The sequence below is a fragment of the Physella acuta genome, unplaced genomic scaffold (assembly GCF_028476545.2).
Source record: "Physella acuta isolate Inbredline_101_S28 unplaced genomic scaffold, ASM2847654v3 ptg000208l, whole genome shotgun sequence".
Classification (NCBI taxonomy): Eukaryota; Metazoa; Mollusca; class Gastropoda; family Physidae; genus Physella; species Physella acuta.
Window position 1 is genome coordinate 1,153,628 of NW_026731727.1, and position 17,163 is coordinate 1,170,790.

The 17,163-nt window shown below is 41.0% G+C and overlaps 1 protein-coding gene across 1 annotated transcript in view; it reads left to right on the plus strand.

Moving 5' to 3' along the window:
• Positions 1 to 14,360, plus strand: part of LOC131937325 (uncharacterized) — a 28,505-nt gene extending 14,145 nt beyond the window's left edge. Inside the window, exons 6-12 of the mRNA XM_059294620.1 lie at positions 77 to 136; positions 1,048 to 1,163; positions 1,763 to 1,898; positions 4,745 to 4,830; positions 6,252 to 6,413; positions 9,571 to 10,424; positions 14,115 to 14,360. Of these exons, the coding sequence (XP_059150603.1) occupies positions 77 to 136; positions 1,048 to 1,163; positions 1,763 to 1,898; positions 4,745 to 4,830; positions 6,252 to 6,413; positions 9,571 to 10,424; positions 14,115 to 14,345 (1,645 nt within the window). The 3' untranslated portion in view covers positions 14,346 to 14,360. The remainder of the gene's footprint in view (positions 1 to 76; positions 137 to 1,047; positions 1,164 to 1,762; positions 1,899 to 4,744; positions 4,831 to 6,251; positions 6,414 to 9,570; positions 10,425 to 14,114) is intronic.
• Positions 14,361 to 17,163: the final 2,803 nt, after the last annotated feature.

Consider the following 17,163-nt stretch of genomic DNA (forward strand, 5'->3'; position numbering starts at 1 on the left):
GGTTATGATATTTGTTTTTATTTTATTTCATTTAGCATTGTTTTGATGATTTTTGTTTTTATTTTATTTCCTTTAGCATTGTTTTGATCCAGCTTTTGGAAAATACAGATCAGCCTGTTCTCCATGAAGTCATGAGGTCAAGTTTTTTACTGCTTTTTTCATTCTTTGATGTCAGAAACCCTGACACTTGCCAGATTGTAGAAACCCTGACACTTGCCAGATTGTAGAAACCATGACACTTGCCAGATTGTAGAAACCATGACACTTGCCAGATTGTAGAAACCATGACACTTGCCAGATTGTAGAAACCCTGACACTTGCCAGATTGTAGAAACCCTGACACTTGCCAGATTGTAGAAACCCTGAGACTTGCCAGATTGTAGAAACCCTGACACTTGCCAGATTGTAGAAACCCTGACACTTGCCAGATTGTAGAAACCCTGACACTTGCCAGATTGTAAAAACCCTGAGACTTGCCAGATTGTAGAAACCCTGACATTTGCCAGATGTCAACATGGATTTCATACTCCCCTCCCCTCAGTCCACAAAAGTTATGCTTACTGACCCTTGACCCCCTAAACCCATATCTGGATGGCCACTGTAAAACAAGCAAAAACATAATGAAGCTGAAGATTTAATAGTTAACTCAACATTTTGACTGCATCATGGGGTATCATTATTAAAATAAACATTTTGACTGCATCATGGGCTATCATTATTAAAATAAACATTTTGACTGCATCATGGGCTATCATTATTAAAATAAACATTTTGACTGCATCATGGGCTATCATTATTAAAATAAACATTTTGACTGCATCATGGGCTATCATTATTAAAAGAAACATTTTGACTGCATCATGGGCTATCATTATTAAAATAAACATTTTGACTGCATCATGGGCTATCATTATTAAAATAAACATTTTGACTGCATCATGGGGTATCATTAAAAATTCTGACTGCTATATGGGGATGATTATTTAAATTTTGACTGCATTATTGAGCCATAAATATTGAACTGAAGATTTGTATTCTACTGTGCAGGTTTTTCAATACTGCTTTGTGCCATAAAGATAATAGCTGCTGTTACCAAGGTCTGTGTGAGAATGGTCAGCTAGTCACCAGTGAGATGATTAGAATACTCTCAGGATCAACCAATGGTCAGTTGTGTCAAACCCCTGACAGGGCCCCAGCAGTCCAAGAAGTTGATGTTATCAAATCTCTGTACTACTCTAGCAATGGGTTTTCCCAATGAAAAGCTCCTATAAAACAGTGTCTGTTTATTTTCTATCTAAAAATATAGAGCCATATCAATGCAATACCATGACCCAGTAACCAATTTTTTAATCAGTTTGATAGCTTGACAGTTATCTGTGTCCGAAATAAGTTCTAACTGACATGAACCTACATTGGGATGACTGACATGAACCTATGGTTGACTGACATGAACCTATATTGGGTTGACTGACATGAACCTATATTGGGTTGACTGACATGAACCTACATTGGGTTGACTGACATGAACCTATGGTTGACTGACATGAACCTATATTGGGTTGACTGACATGAACCTATATTGGGTTGACTGACATGAACCTATGGTTGACTGACATGAACCTATGGTTGACTGACATGAACCTATGGTTGACTGACATGAACCTATGGTTGACTGACATGAACCTATGGTTGACTGACATGAACCTATGGTTGACTGACATGAAACTACTGGCAAAGATTTGAAGACCTGGCATGTTTTCAGCTGATCTGTTGAAGCAAGCTGCAGAACTGGCCTTGACCTTGATGTACATGGATGAGGATGAAACCAAGTTTTGTAACTTCTTCACTGAAGAGAGAGACTTTGTTCTGTCTGTTCTTGAAGCTTCAAAGGAAATAGGGTTTGTCTCTTTAAAAAATTGTAAGGAATAAACACTATGTATGTCCTACCATACAAGTGAACTCTACTTCACTTGCCCCATAGACCGTCAGGTATGAAAGGGAAACATTACATTACTATGCCCTACCTTAAGGCCATCCTGACATAAAACCACATTGTGAAATCATTTTGCATATATGTATTATAGATACGTGTAAGGTGATTGACATATAATTTACTAAAGCCACATGTAGGCATATTAGCTTATTATTTACTAAAGCCACATGTAGGCATATTAGCTTATTATTTACTAAAGCCACATGTAGGCATATTAGCTTATTATTTACTAAAGCCACATGTAGGCATATTAGCTTATTATTTACTAAAGCCACATGTAGGCAAATTAGCTTATTATTTACTAAAGCCACATGTAGGCATATTAGCTTATTATTTACTAAAGCCACATGTAGGCATATTAGCTTATTATTTACTAAAGCCACATGTAGGCATATTAGCTTATTATTTACTAAGTATTGTGTGACACTCAGGGACTTTAGTGTTGTGTGACACTCAGGGACTTTAGAGTTGTGTGACACTCAAAGACTTTAGTGTTGTGTGACACTCAGGGACTTTAGTGTTGTGTGACACTCAGGGACTTTAGAGTTGTGTGACACTCAGGGACTTTAGTGTTGTGTGACACTCAGGGACTTTAGTGTTGAGTGACACTCAGGGACTTTAGTGTTGTGTAACAAAGACTTTAGTGTTGTGTGACACTCAGGGACTTTAGTGTTGTGTGACACTCAGGGACTTTAGAGTTGTGTGACACTCAGGGACTTTAGTGTTGTGTGACACTCAAAGACTTTAGTGTTGTGTGACAAAGACTTTAGTGTTGTGTGACAAAGACTTTAGTGTTGTGTGACACTCAGGGACTTTAGTGTTGTGTGACACTCAGGGACTTTAGTGTTGTGTGACACTCAAAGACTTTAGTGTTGTGTGACACTCAGGGACTTTAGTGTTGTGTGACACTCAGGGACTTTAGAGTTGTGTGACACTCAGGGACTTTAGTGTTGTGTGACACTCAGGGACTTTAGTGTTGTGTGACACTCAGGGACTTTAGTGTTGTGTGACACACAGGGACTTTAGTGTTGTGTGACAAAGACTTTAGTGTTGTGTGACACTCAGGGACTTTAGTGTTGTGTGACACTCAGGGACTTTAGAGTTGTGTGACACTCAGGGACTTTAGTGTTGTGTGACAAAGACTTAAGTGTTGTGTGACACTCAGGGACTTTAGTGTTGTGTGACACTCAGGGACTTTAGTGTTGTGTGACAAAGTCTTTAGTGTTGTGTGACACTCAGGGACTTTAGTGTTGTGTGACACTCAGGGACTTTGGAGTTGTGTGACACTCAGGGACTTTAGTGTTGTGTGACAAAGACTTAAGTGTTGTGTGACACTCAGGGACTTTAGTGTTGTGAGACACTCAGGGACTTTAGTGTTGTGTGACACTCAGGGACTTTAGTGTTGTGTGACACTCAGGGACTTTAGTGTTGTGTGACAAAGACTTTAGTGTTGTGTGACACTCAAAGACTTTAGTGTTGTGTGACAAAGACTTTAGTGTTGTGTGACACTCAGGGACTTTAGTGTTGTGTGACACTCAGGGACTTTAGAGTTGTGTGACACTCAGGGACTTTAGTGTTGTGTGACAAAGACTTAAGTGTTGTGTGACACTCAGGGACTTTAGTGTTGTGTGACACTCAGGGACTTTAGTGTTGTGTGACAAAGTCTTTAGTGTTGTGTGACACTCAGGGACTTTAGTGTTGTGTGACACTCAGGGACTTTAGAGTTGTGTGACACTCAGGGACTTTAGTGTTGTGTGACAAAGACTTAAGTGTTGTGTGACACTCAGGGACTTTAGTGTTGTGAGACACTCAGGGACTTTAGTGTTGTGTGACACTCAGGGACTTTAGTGTTGTGTGACACTCAGGGACTTTAGTGTTGTGTGACAAAGACTTTAGTGTTGTGTGACACTCAAAGACTTTAGTGTTGTGTGACAAAGACTTTAGTGTTGTGTGACACTCAGGGACTTTAGTGTTGTGTGACAAAGACTTTAGTGTTGTGTGACACTCAGGGACTTTAGTGTTGTGTGACACTCAGGGACTTTAGTGTTGTGTGACACTCAGGGACTTTAGTGTTGTGTGACACTCAGGGACTTTAGTGTTGTGTGACACTCAAAGACTTTAGTGTTGTGTGACACTCAGGGACTTTAGTGTCGTGTGACACTCAGGGACTTTAGTGTTGTGTGACACTCAGGGACTTTAGTGTTGTGTGACACTCAGGGACTTTAGTGTTGTGTGACACTCAGGGACTTTAGTGTTGTGTGACAAAGACTTTAGTGTTGTGTGACACTCAAAGACTTTAGTGTTGTGTGACACTCAGGGACTTTAGTGTTGTGTGACACTCAGTGAATTTAGTGTTGTGTGACACTCAGGGACTTTAGTGTTGTGTGACACTCAGGGACTTTAGTGTTGTGTGACAAAGACTTTAGTGTTGTGTGACACTCAGGGACTTTAGTGTTGTGTGACACTCAGGGACTTTAGTGTTGTGTAACAAAGACTTTAGTGTTGTGTGACAAAGACTTTAGTGTTGTGTGACACTCAGGGACTTTAGTGTTGTGTGACACTCAGGGACTTTAGTGTTGAGTGACACTCAGGGACTTTAGTGTTGTGTGACACTCAGGGACTTTAATGTTGTGTGACACTCAAAGACTTTAGTGTTGTGTGACACTCAGGGACTTTAGTGTTGTGTGACACTCAGGGACTTTAGTGTTGTGTGACACTGCTGGTTGATCTAACGACTTTGATTTCTCCCAGCTATGAGCATGAATCATCAGGACAGAATTCTATCATGAACATCTTCCATTTGTTTACAACATATCATGCTGGCATATTGGCTTTAGGTGAGTGGAGGGGGTGTATGTTGACATGTTTCAGAATGTCATGTGTCATGTGTTCTAATGACATGTTTCAGAATGTCATGTGTCATGTGTGTTCTAATGACATGTTTCAGAATGTCATGTGTTCTAATGACATGTTTCAGAATGTCATGTGTTCTAATGACATGTTTCAGAATGTCATGTGTTCTAATGACATGTTTCAGAATGTCATGTGTTCTAATGACATGTTTTAGAACATCATGTGTCATGTGTTCTAATGACATGTTACAGAATGTCATGTGTCATGTGTTCTAATGATATGTTTCAGAGTGTCATGTGTTCTAATGACATGTTTCAGAATGCTGTGTGTGTCATGTGTTCTAATAACATGTTTCAGAATGTCATGTGTCATGTGTTCTAATGACATGTTTCAGAATGTCATGTGTCATGTGTTCTAATGACATGTTACAGAATGTCATGTGTTCTAATGACATGTTTCAGAATGTCATGTGTTCTAATGACATGTTTCAGAATGTCATGTGTTCTAATGACATGTTTTAGAACATCATGTGTCATGTGTTCTAATGACATGTTACAGAATGTCATGTGTCATGTGTTCTAATGATATGTTTCAGAGTGTCATGTTTTCTAATGACATGTTTCAGAATGTTGTGTATGTCATGTGCCATGTGTTCTAATGACATGTTTCAGAATGTCATGTGTTCTAATGACATGTTTCAGAATGTCATGTGTTCTAATGACATGTTTCAGAATGTCATGTGTTCTAATGACATGTTTCAGAATGTAATGTGTCATGTGTTCTAATGACATGTTTCAGAATGTCATGTGTCATGTGTTCTAATGACATGTTTCAGAATGTCATGTGTTCTAATAACATGTTTCAGAATGTCATGTGTCATGTGTTCTAATGACATGTTTCAGAATGTACTGTGTCATGTGTGTTCTAATGACATGTTTTAGAATGCTGTGTATGTCATGTGCCATGTGTTCTAATGACATGTTTCAGAATGTCATGTGTTTTAATGACATATTTCAGAATGTCATGTGTCATGTGTTCTAATGACATGTTTCAGAATGTCATGTGTTATAATGACATGTTTCAGAATGTCATGTGTCATGTGTTCTAATGACATGTTTCAGAATGTCATGTGTTCTAATGACATGTTTCAGAATGTCATGTGTCATGTGTTCTAATGACATGTTTCAGAATGACATGTGTTCTAATGACATGTTTCAGAATGTCATGTGTTCTAATGACATGTTTCAGAATGTCATGTGTTCTAATGACATGTTTCGGAATGTCATGTGTTCTAATGACATGTTTCAGAATGTCATGTGTTCTAATGACATGTTTCAGAATGTCATGTGTTCTAATGACATGTTTCAGAAAGTCATGTGTCATGTGTTCTAATGACATATTTCAGAATGCTGTACTGGTGAGGTGGCTGAGGCGGCCTTGACCTACCTCAAGTTTCTGTGTAAGAGTTTAAACCTCAGCAAAGATGGCGTCATCATCACCACCATAGTGGCCACCCTCCACCACATCTTCTCCAGACACGCCCTGCTGCGCCTGGAGCTCATCTCATGTAAGTCAAGCCAAGAACCTGATCACTGCCTTCAATAATCTGACACATTGAGTTGATAAGTTGATAGATATACATCTAGTTGATAAGTTGACACATCGAGTTGATAAGTTGACACATTGAGTTGATAAGTAGACACATTGAGTTGATAAGTTGATAGATATACATCAAGTTGATAAGTTGACACATCAAGTTGATAAGTTGACACATCAAGTTGATAAGTTGATGCATCGAGTTGATAAGTTGATAGATATACATCTAGTTGATAAGTTGATAGATATACATCTAGTTGATAAGTTGATATATATACATCTAGTTGATAAGTTGATAGATATACATCTAGTTGATAAGTTAATAGATATACATCTAGTTGATAAGTGGATAGATATACATCTAGTTGATAAGTTGATAGATATACATCTAGTTGATAAGTTGATAGATATACATCTAGTTGATAAGTTGATAGATATACATCTAGTTGATAAGTTAATAGATATACATCTAGTTGATAAGTTGATAGATATACATCTAGTTGATAAGTTGATAGATATACTTCTAGTTGATAAGTTGATAGATATACATCTAGTTGATAAGTTGATAGACATACATCTAGTTGATAAGTTGATAGATATACATCTATGTATGTCAACCCATCTCATGTATATCAACCCAGCACCTACTCATTACAAATTTTAAAAAAATGATTATGTCACAAAGAGACATCCCATACACATACATGGATAGTAGAGCATGTGTAGCTAGACATACATAGAGCATGTATAGCTAGGTCTGATGATTCTCTCATTCCATTACAACATCACCTGAAGCAGAGGTGTAACTTGTCCACTTAAACCTATTGTTCTATCCCCTAGGTTTGTCCACTTAAACCTATTGTTCTATCCCCTAGGTTTGTCCACCTAAACCTATTGTTCTATCCCCTAGGTTTGTCCACTTAAACCTATTGTTCTACCCCCTAGGTTTGTCCACTTAAACCTATTGTTCTATCCCCTAGGTTTGTCCACTTAAACCTATTGTTCTACCCCCCTAGGTTTGTCCACTTAAACCTATTGTTCTATCCCCTAGGTTTGTCCACTTAAACCTATTGTTCTATCCCCTAGGTTTGTCCACTTAAACCTATTGTTCTAGCCCCTAGGTTTGTCCACTTAAACCTATTGTTCTATCCCCTAGGTTTGTCCACTTAAACCTATTGTTCTATCCCCTAGGTTTGTCCACTTAAACCTATTGTTCTACCCCCTAGATTTGTCCACTTAAACCTATTGTTCTATCCCCTAGGTTTGTCCACTTAAACCTATTGTTCTATCCCCTAGGTTTGTCCACTTAAACCTATTGTTCTATCCCCTAGGTTTGTCCACTTAAACCTATTGTTCTACCCCCCTAGGTTTGTCCACTTAAACCTATTGTTCTATCCCCTAGGTTTGTCCACTTAAACCTATTGTTCTATCCCCTAGGTTTGTCCACTTAAACCTATTGTTCTACCCCCCTAGGTTTGTCCACTTAAACCTATTGTTCTATCCCCTAGGTTTGTCCACTTAAACCTATTGTTCTATCCCCTAGGTTTGTCCACCTAAACCTATTGTTCTATCCCCTAGGTTTGTCCACTTAAACCTATTGTTCTATCCCCTAGGTTTGTCCACTTAAACCTATTGTTCTATCCCCTAGGTTTGTCAACCTAAACCTATTGTTCTACCCCCTAGGTTTGTCCACTTAAACCTATTGTTCTATCCCCTAGGTTTGTCCACTTAAACCTATTGTTCTACCCCCCTAGGTTTGTCCACTTAAACCTATTGTTCTATCCCCTAGGTTTGTCCACTTAAACCTATTGTTCTATCCCCTAGGTTTGTCCACTTAAACCTATTGTTCTACCCCCCTAGGTTTGTCCACTTAAACCTATTGTTCTATCCCCTAGGTTTGTCCACTTAAACCTATTGTTCTATCCCCTAGGTTTGTCCACTTAAACCTATTGTTCTATCCCCTAGGTTTGTCCACTTAAACCTATTGTTCTATCCCCTAGGTTTGTCCACTTAAACCTATTGTTCTATCCCCTAGGTTTGTCCACTTAAACCTATTGTTCTACCCCCCTAGGTTTGTCCACTTAAACCTATTGTTCTATCCCCTAGGTTTGTCCACTTAAACCTATTGTTCTACCCCCCTAGGTTTGTCCACTTAAACCTATTGTTCTACCCCCCTAGGTTTGTCCACTTAAACCTATTGTTCTATCCCCCTAGGTTTGTCCACTTAAACCTATTGTTCTATCCCCTAGGTTTGTCCACTTAAACCTATTGTTCTACCCCCCTAGGTTTGTCCACTTAAACCTATTGTTCTATCCCCTAGGTTTGTCCACTTAAACCTATTGTTCTACCCCCTAGGTTTGTCCACTTAAACCTATTGTTCTATCCCCTAGGTTTGTCCACTTAAACCTATTGTTCTATCCCCTAGGTTTGTCCACTTAAACCTATTGTTCTATCCCCTAGGTTTGTCCACTTAAACCTATTGTTCTATCCCCTAGGTTTGTCCACTTAAACCTATTGTTCTATCCCCTAGGTTTGTCCACTTAAACCTATTGTTCTACCCCCCTAGGTTTGTCCACTTAAACCTATTGTTCTATCCCCTAGGTTTGTCCACTTAAACCTATTGTTCTATCCCCTAGGTTTGTCCACTTAAACCTATTGTTCTATCCCCTAGGTTTGTCCACTTAAACCTATTGTTCTATCCCCTAGGTTTGTCCACTTAAACCTATTGTTCTATCCCCTAGGTTTGTCCACTTAAACCTATTGTTCTATCCCCTAGATTAGTCCACTTAAACCTATTGTTCTATCCCCTAGATTAGTCCACTTAAACCTATTGTTCTATCCCCTAGGTTTGTCCACTTAAACCTATTGTTCTATCCCCTAGGTTTGTCCACTTAAACCTATTGTTCTACCCCCCTAGGTTTGTCCACTTAAACCTATTGTTCTATCCCCTAGGTTTGTCCACTTAAACCTATTGTTCTATCCCCTAGGTTTGTCAACCTAAACCTATTGTTCTACCCCCCTAGGTTTGTCCACTTAAACCTATTGTTCTATCCCCTAGGTTTGTCCACTTAAACCTATTGTTCTATCCCGTAGGTTTGTCCACCTAAACCTATTGTTCTACCCCCCAGCCCCCTGGTTCGCCCACTGTATCCTGAAGAGTCTAGTGGCAGTCTACAGGAAGCTGGGCTGGTACAAGACAATCTCAGGTTTTGAGAAGCAGACAGAAAACTGCCAGGACAAGAAGACTGACCAGTCCAGGCCTGCTACGTCGTGGTCAGACAGAGCTGAGCGTGAGCAGGCCAGTCGCTTCCACACACCAGACCCCAGTCCCAGACACGCAGCACTGGACACCTCCTGGTCAGAGAGGAGAGTCATGTCCCCCCTGTTAGACGAGCAGTTTGTGGAAGAGAGTTGGAAGAAACCCCAGGAGAAGAAAAAACTTAAGAAAAAACTTGCTGACAAGGGAGGGGGCAGAGACCAAAGTTCAGGGGGAGGTGAAAGGTCAGCCTTAAGTTCAGGGGGAGGTGATAGGTCAGCCTTAAGTTCAGGGGGAGGTGAAAGGTCAGCTTTAAGTTCAGGGGGAGGTGATAGGTCAGCCTTAAGTTCAGGGGGAGGTGAAAGGTCAGCTTTAAGTTCAGGGGGAGGTGATAGGTCAGCCTTAAGAATACTGCAGGGGGAGAGGTGCTCAGGGAGCCGGAGGTCGGAGGGTTTTTCTCCACAGAAAAACTTTGAGGAGATGGACACAGAGAAAACTGATGAGTTCAAAGGTCAGAGTGCGCAGGCTGGCCATGAGCAGCTGGAGCCATCCAGTCAGACAACCAAAGATGTCAGCGGTCAACTGGTCAGCCCGGCTAAGTGTGTGTCCAGTAGTGAGGACAAGGCTGTGGAGGAGGAGGATGTGGCCACCAGCAGGGCCAAGTACCACAAGCTCCTTGACACCATCAGGGAGTTCTTAGCTGACTACTGCAGCAACATGAGGGAGGTAGGTTCTGATACCATTAGCTCTACTTCACTCTCCATCAAGTTTTGTTTCTCTGTCAAGTTTTAGTCTCTTTGTCAAGTTTTATTCTCTCCGTCAAGTTTTAGTCTCTCTGTCAAGTCTCTCTGTCAAGTTTTAGTCTCTCTGTCAAGTTTTAGTCTCTCTGTCAAGTTTTAGTCTCTCTGTCAAGTTTTAGTATCTCTGTCAAGTTTTAGTATCTCTGTCAAGTTTTAGTCTCTCTGTCAAGTTTTAGTATCTCTGTCAAGTTTTAGTATCTCTGTCAAGTTTTAGTATCTCTGTCAAGTTTTAGTATCTCTGTCAAGTCTCTGTCAAATTTTATTCTCCCCATCAAGTTTTATTCTTCCCGTCAAGTTTAAGTCTCTCAGCAAATTTTATTCTCTCCGTCAAGTTTTTGTCTCTCTGTCAAGTTTAATTCTCCCCGTCAAGTTTTATTCTCCCCGTCAAGTTTTATTCTCCCCGTCAAGTTTAATTCTCCCCGTCAAGTTTTATTCTTCCCGTCAAGTTTTATTCTCCCTGTCAAGTTTTATTCTCCCCGTCAAGTTTTATTCTCCCCGTCAAGTTTAATTCTCCCCGTCAAGTTTTATTCTTCCCGTCAAGTTTTATTCTCCCCGTCAAGTTTTATTCTCCCCGTCAAGTTTAATTCTCCCCGTCAAGTTTTAGTCTCCCTGTCAAGTTTTAGTCTCCCCGTCAAGTTTTATTCTCCCCATCAAGTTTTAGTCTCCCCGTCAAGTTTTAGTCTCCCCGTCAAGTTTTATTCTTCCCGTCAAGTTTAAGTCTCTCAGCAAATTTTATTCTCTCCGTCAAGTTTTTGTCTCTCTGTCAAGTTTAATTCTCCCCGTCAAGTTTTATTCTCCCCGTCAAGTTTTATTCTCCCCGTCAAGTTTAATTCTCCCCGTCAAGTTTTATTCTTCCCGTCAAGTTTTATTCTCCCTGTCAAGTTTTATTCTCCCCGTCAAGTTTTATTCTCCCCGTCAAGTTTAATTCTCCCCGTCAAGTTTTATTCTTCCCGTCAAGTTTTATTCTCCCCGTCAAGTTTTATTCTCCCCGTCAAGTTTAATTCTCCCCGTCAAGTTTTAGTCTCCCCGTCAAGTTTTATTCTCCCCGTCAAGTTTTATTCTCCCCGTCAAGTTTTAGTCTCCCCGTCAAGTTTTATTCTCCCTGTCAAGTTTTAGTCTTCCCATCAAGTTTTAGTCTCCCCGTCAAGTCCCTCCGTCAAGTTTAATTCTCCCCGTCAAGTTTTAGTCTCCCTGTCAAGTTTTAGTCTCCCCGTCAAGTCCCTCCGTCAAGTTTAATTCTCCCCGTCAAATTTTAGTCTCCCTGTCAAGTTTTATTCTCCCCGTCAAGTTTTATTCTCCCCGTCAAGTTTTAGTCTCCCTGTCAAGTTTTAGTCTCCCCGTCAAGTTTTATTCTCCCCATCAAGTTTTAGTCTCCCCGTCAAGTTTTAGTCTCCCCGTCAAGTTTTAGTCTCCCCGTCAAGTTTTAGTCTCCCTGTCAAGTTTTAGTCTCCCCGTCAAGTTTTATTCTCCCCATCAAGTTTTAGTCTCCCCGTCAAGTTTTAGTCTCCCCGTCAAGTCCCTCCATCAAGTTTTATTCTCCCCATCAAGTTTTAGTCTCCCCGTCAAGTTTTAGTCTCCCCGTCAAGTTTTAGTCTCCCCGTCAAGTTTTAGTCTCCCCGTCAAGTTTTATTCTCCCCATCAAGTTTTAGTCTCCCCGTCAAGTTTTATTCTCCCCATCAAGTTTTAGTCTCCCCATCAAGTTTTATTCTCCCCGTCAAGTTTTAGTCTCCCCGTCAAGTTTTAGTCTCCCCGTCAAGTTTTAGTCTCCCCGTCAAGTTTTAGTCTCCCTGTCAAGTTTTATTCTCCCCGTCAAGTTTTATTCTCCCCATCAAGTTTTAGTCTCCCCGTCAAGTTTTAGTCTCCCCGTCAAGTTTTAGTCTCCCCATCAAGTTTTAGTCTCCCCGTCAAGTTTTAGTCTCCCCGTCAAGTTTTAGTCTCCCCGTCAAGTCCCTCCATCAAGTTTTATTCTCCCCATCAAGTTTTAGTCTCCCCGTCAAGTTTTAGTCTCCCTGTCAAGTTTTATTCTCCCCGTCAAGTTTTATTCTCCCCATCAAGTTTTAGTCTCCCCGTCAAGTTTTAGTCTCCCCGTCAAGTTTTAGTCTCCCCATCAAGTTTTAGTCTCCCCGTCAAGTTTTAGTCTCCCCGTCAAGTTTTAGTCTCCCCGTCAAGTCCCTCCATCAAGTTTTATTCTCCCCGTCAAGTTTTAGTCTCCCCGTCAAGTTTTAGTCTCCCTGTCAAGTTTTAGTCTCCCCGTCAAGTTTTATTCTCCCCATCAAGTTTTAGTCTCCCCGTCAAGTTTTAGTCTCCCCGTCAAGTCCCTCCATCAAGTTTTATTCTCCCCATCAAGTTTTAGTCTCCCCGTCAAGTTTTAGTCTCCCCGTCAAGTTTTAGTCTCCCCGTCAAGTTTTAGTCTCCCCGTCAAGTTTTATTCTCCCCATCAAGTTTTAGTCTCCCCGTCAAGTTTTATTCTCCCCATCAAGTTTTAGTCTCCCCATCAAGTTTTATTCTCCCCGTCAAGTTTTAGTCTCCCCGTCAAGTTTTAGTCTCCCCGTCAAGTTTTAGTCTCCCCGTCAAGTTTTAGTCTCCCTGTCAAGTTTTATTCTCCCCGTCAAGTTTTATTCTCCCCATCAAGTTTTAGTCTCCCCGTCAAGTTTTATTCTCCCCGTCAAGTTTTAGTCTCCCCGTCAAGTTTTAGTCTCCCCGTCAAGTCCCTCCATCAAGTTTTATTCTCCCCATCAAGTTTTAGTCTCCCCGTCAAGTTTTAGTCTCCCCGTCAAGTTTTAGTCTCCCTGTCAAGTTTTATTCTCCCCGTCAAGTTTTATTCTCCCCATCAAGTTTTAGTCTCCCCGTCAAGTTTTAGTCTCCCCGTCAAGTTTTAGTCTCCCCGTCAAGTTTTATTCTCCCCATCAAGTTTTAGTCTCCCCGTCAAGTTTTAGTCTCCCCGTCAAGTTTTAGTCTCCCCGTCAAGTTTTAGTCTCCCCGTCAAGTCCCTCCATCAAGTTTAATTCTCCCCATCAAGTTTTAGTCTCCCCGTCAAGTTTTAGTCTCCCCGTCAAGTTTTATTCTCCCCATCAAGTTTTAGTCTCCCCGTCAAGTTTTAGTCTCCCCGTCAAGTCCCTCCATCAAGTTTTATTCTCCCCATCAAGTTTTAGTCTCCCCGTCAAGTTTTAGTCTCCCCGTCAAGTTTTATTCTCCCCATCAAGTTTTAGTCTCCCCATCAAGTTTTAGTCTCCCCGTCAAGTTTTAGTCTCCCCGTCAAGTTTTATTCTCCCCATCAAGTTTTAGTCTCCCCGTCAAGTTTTAGTCTCCCTGTCAAGTTTTAGTCTCCCCGTCAAGTTTTAGTCTCCCTGTCAAGTTTTAGTCTCCCTGTCAAGTTTTAGTCTCCCCGTCAAGTTTTAGTCTCCCCGTCAAGTTTTAGTCTCCCCGTCAAGTTTTAGTCTCCCCGTCAAGTTTTAGTCTCCCTGTCAAGTTTTAGTCTCCCCATCAAGTTTTAGTCTCCCCATCAAGTTTTAGTCTCCCCGTCAAGTCCCTCCATCAAGTTTTATTCTCCCCGTCAAGTTTTAGTCTCCCCATCAAGTTTTATTCTCCCCGTCAAGTCCCTCCACCTTGTCCCCAGAGCTTGCTGAGAGATGACCAGGTGCCGTGTGTGACTGAGCTGATGAGATACTTAAACAAACAGTGCAGCAGCACTGAGATACGTGCCATTGTCTTGTGTCTTGGACCAGACACGGAGCCCAGCCAGCCCCTGGGGAGGCTGCTCAAACTGGCGGAACATTTCAAGGCCCAGCGCTTCAAGGCTCTGCTGGAGGAGATGGTCAGCAGGCTCAAGCAGCGCTCACCACAATAAAAGATTGAGACCACTCAGTGTCTATGGCTTGTCTGTCTGGTTAAGGTTTGCTTTAATAGAAGCTAGCACTGGTGGTAGAGTTGATAGTATGGTGGTTATCAAGTGTAGGTTTGCTTTAATAGAAGCTAGCACTGGTGGTAGAGTTGATAGTGTGGTGGTTATCAAGTGTAGGTTTGCTTTAATAGAAGCTAGCACTGGTGGTAGAGTTGATAGTATGGTGGTTATCAAGTGTAGGTTTGGTTTAATAGAAGCTAGCACTGGTGGTAGAGTTGATAGTATGGTGGTTATCAAGTGTAGGTTTGCTTTAATAGAAGCTAGCACTGGTGGTAGAGTTGATAGTGTGGTGGTTATCAAGTGTAGGTTTGCTTTAATAGAAGCTAGCATTGTTGGTAGAGTCGATAGTGTGGTGGTTATCAAGTGTAGGTTTGGTTTAATAGAAGCTAGCACTGCTTGTAGAGTTGATAGTGCGGTGGTTATCAAGTGTAGGTTTGGTTTAATAGAAGCTAGCATTGGTGGTAGAGTCGATAGTGTGGTGGTTATCTAGTGTAGGTTTGGTTTAATAGAAGCTAGCATTGGTGGTAGAGTCGATAGTGTGGTGGTTATCAAGTGTAGGTTTGCTTTAATAGAAGCTAGCATTGTTGGTAGAGTCGATAGTGCGGTGGTTATCAAGTGTAGGTTTGCTTTAATAGAAGCTAGCATTGTTGGTAGAGTCGATAGTGTGGTGGTTATCAAGTGTAGGTTTGGTTTAATAGAAGCTAGCACTGGTGGTAGAGTCGATAGTGTGGTGGTTATCAAGTGTAGGTTTGCTTTAATAGAAGCTAGCATTGGTGGTAGAGTCGATAGTGTGGTGGTTATCAAGTGTAGGTTTGGTTTAATAGAAGCTAGCACTGGTGGTAGAGTCGATAGTGTGGTGGTTATCAAGTGTAGGTTTGCTTTAATAGAAGCTAGCATTGGTGGTAGAGTTGATAGTGTGGTGGTTATCAAGTGTAGGTTTGCTTTAATAGAAGCTAGCACTGGTGGTAGAGTCGATAGTGTGGTGGTTATCAAGTGTAGGTTTGGTTTAATAGAAGCTAGCATTGTTGGTAGAGTCGATAGTGTGGTGGTTATCAAGTGTAGGTTTGGTTTAATAGAAGCTAGCACTGGTGGTAGAGTCGATAGTGTGGTGGTTATCAAGTGTAGGTTTGCTTTAATAGAAGCTAGCATTGGTGGTAGAGTTGATAGTGTGGTGGTTATCAAGTGTAGGTTTGCTTTAATAGAAGCTAGCATTGTTGGTAGAGTCGATAGTGCGGTGGTTATCAAGTGTAGGTTTGCTTTAATAGAAGCTAGCATTGTTGGTAGAGTCGTTAGTGTGGTGGTTATCAAGTGTAGGTTTGCTTTAATAGAAGCTAGCATTGGTGGTAGAGTCGATAGTGTGGTGGTTATCAAGTGTAGGTTTGCTTTAATAGAAGCTAGCATTGGTGGTAGAGTCGATAGTGTGGTGGTTATCAAGTGTAGGTTTGGTTTAATAGAAGCTAGCATTGTTGGTAGAGTCGATAGTGTGGTGGTTATCAAGTGTAGGTTTGGTTTAATAGAAGCTAGCACTGGTGGTAGAGTCGATAGTGCGGTGGTTATCAAGTGTAGGTTTGCTTTAATAGAAGCTAGCATTGGTGGTAGAGTTGATAGTGTGGTGGTTATCAAGTGTAGGTTTGGTTTAATAGAAGCTAGCATTGTTGGTAGAGTCGATAGTGTGGTGGTTATCAAGTGTAGGTTTGCTTTAATAGAAGCTAGCATTGGTGGTAGAGTTGATAGTGTGGTGGTTATCAAGTGTAGGTTTGCTTTAATAGAAGCTAGCATTGGTGGTAGAGTCGATAGTGCGGTGGTTATCAAGTGTAGGTTTGGTTTAATAGAAGCTAGCATTGGTGGTAGAGTTGATAGTGTGGTGGTTATCAAGTGTAGGTTTGCTTTAATAGAAGCTAGCATTGTTGGTAGAGTCGATAGTGTGGTGGTTATCAAGTGTAGGTTTGGTTTAATAGAAGCTAGCATTGTTGGTAGAGTCGATAGTGCGGTGGTTATCAAGTGTAGGTTTGCTTTAATAGAAGCTAGCATTGTTGGTAGAGTCGATAGTGTGGTGGTTATCAAGTGTAGGTTTGGTTTAATAGAAGCTAGCATTGTTGGTAGAGTTGATAGTGTGGTGGTTATCAAGTGTAGGTTTGGTTTAATAGAAGCTAGCACTGGTGGTAGAGTTGATAGTGTGGTGGTTATCAAGTGTAGGTTTGGTTTAATAGAAGCTAGCATTGGTGGTAGAGTCGATAGTGTGGTGGTTATCTAGTGTAGGTTTGGTTTAATAGAAGCTAGCATTGTTGGTAGAGTCGATAGTGTGGTGGTTATCAAGTGTAGGTTTGGTTTAATAGAAGCTAGCATTGTTGGTAGAGTCGATAGTGCGGTGGTTATCAAGTGTAGGTTTGCTTTAATAGAAGCTAGCATTGTTGGTAGAGTCGATAGTGTGGTGGTTATCAAGTGTAGGTTTGCTTTAATAGAAGCTAGCATTGGTGGTAGAGTCGATAGTGTGGTGGTTATCAAGTGTAGGTTTGGTTTAATAGAAGCTAGCATTGTTGGTAGAGTTGATAGTGTGGTGGTTATCAAGTGTAGGTTTGCTTTAATAGAAGCTAGCATTGGTGGTAGAGTTGATAGTGTGGTGGTTATCAAGTGTAGGTTTGCTTTAATAGAAGCTAGCATTGGTGGTAGAGTTGATAGTGTGGTGGTTATCAAGTGTAGGTTTGCTTTAATAGAAGCTAGCATTGGTGGTAGAGTCGATAGTGCGGTGGTTATCAAGTGTAGG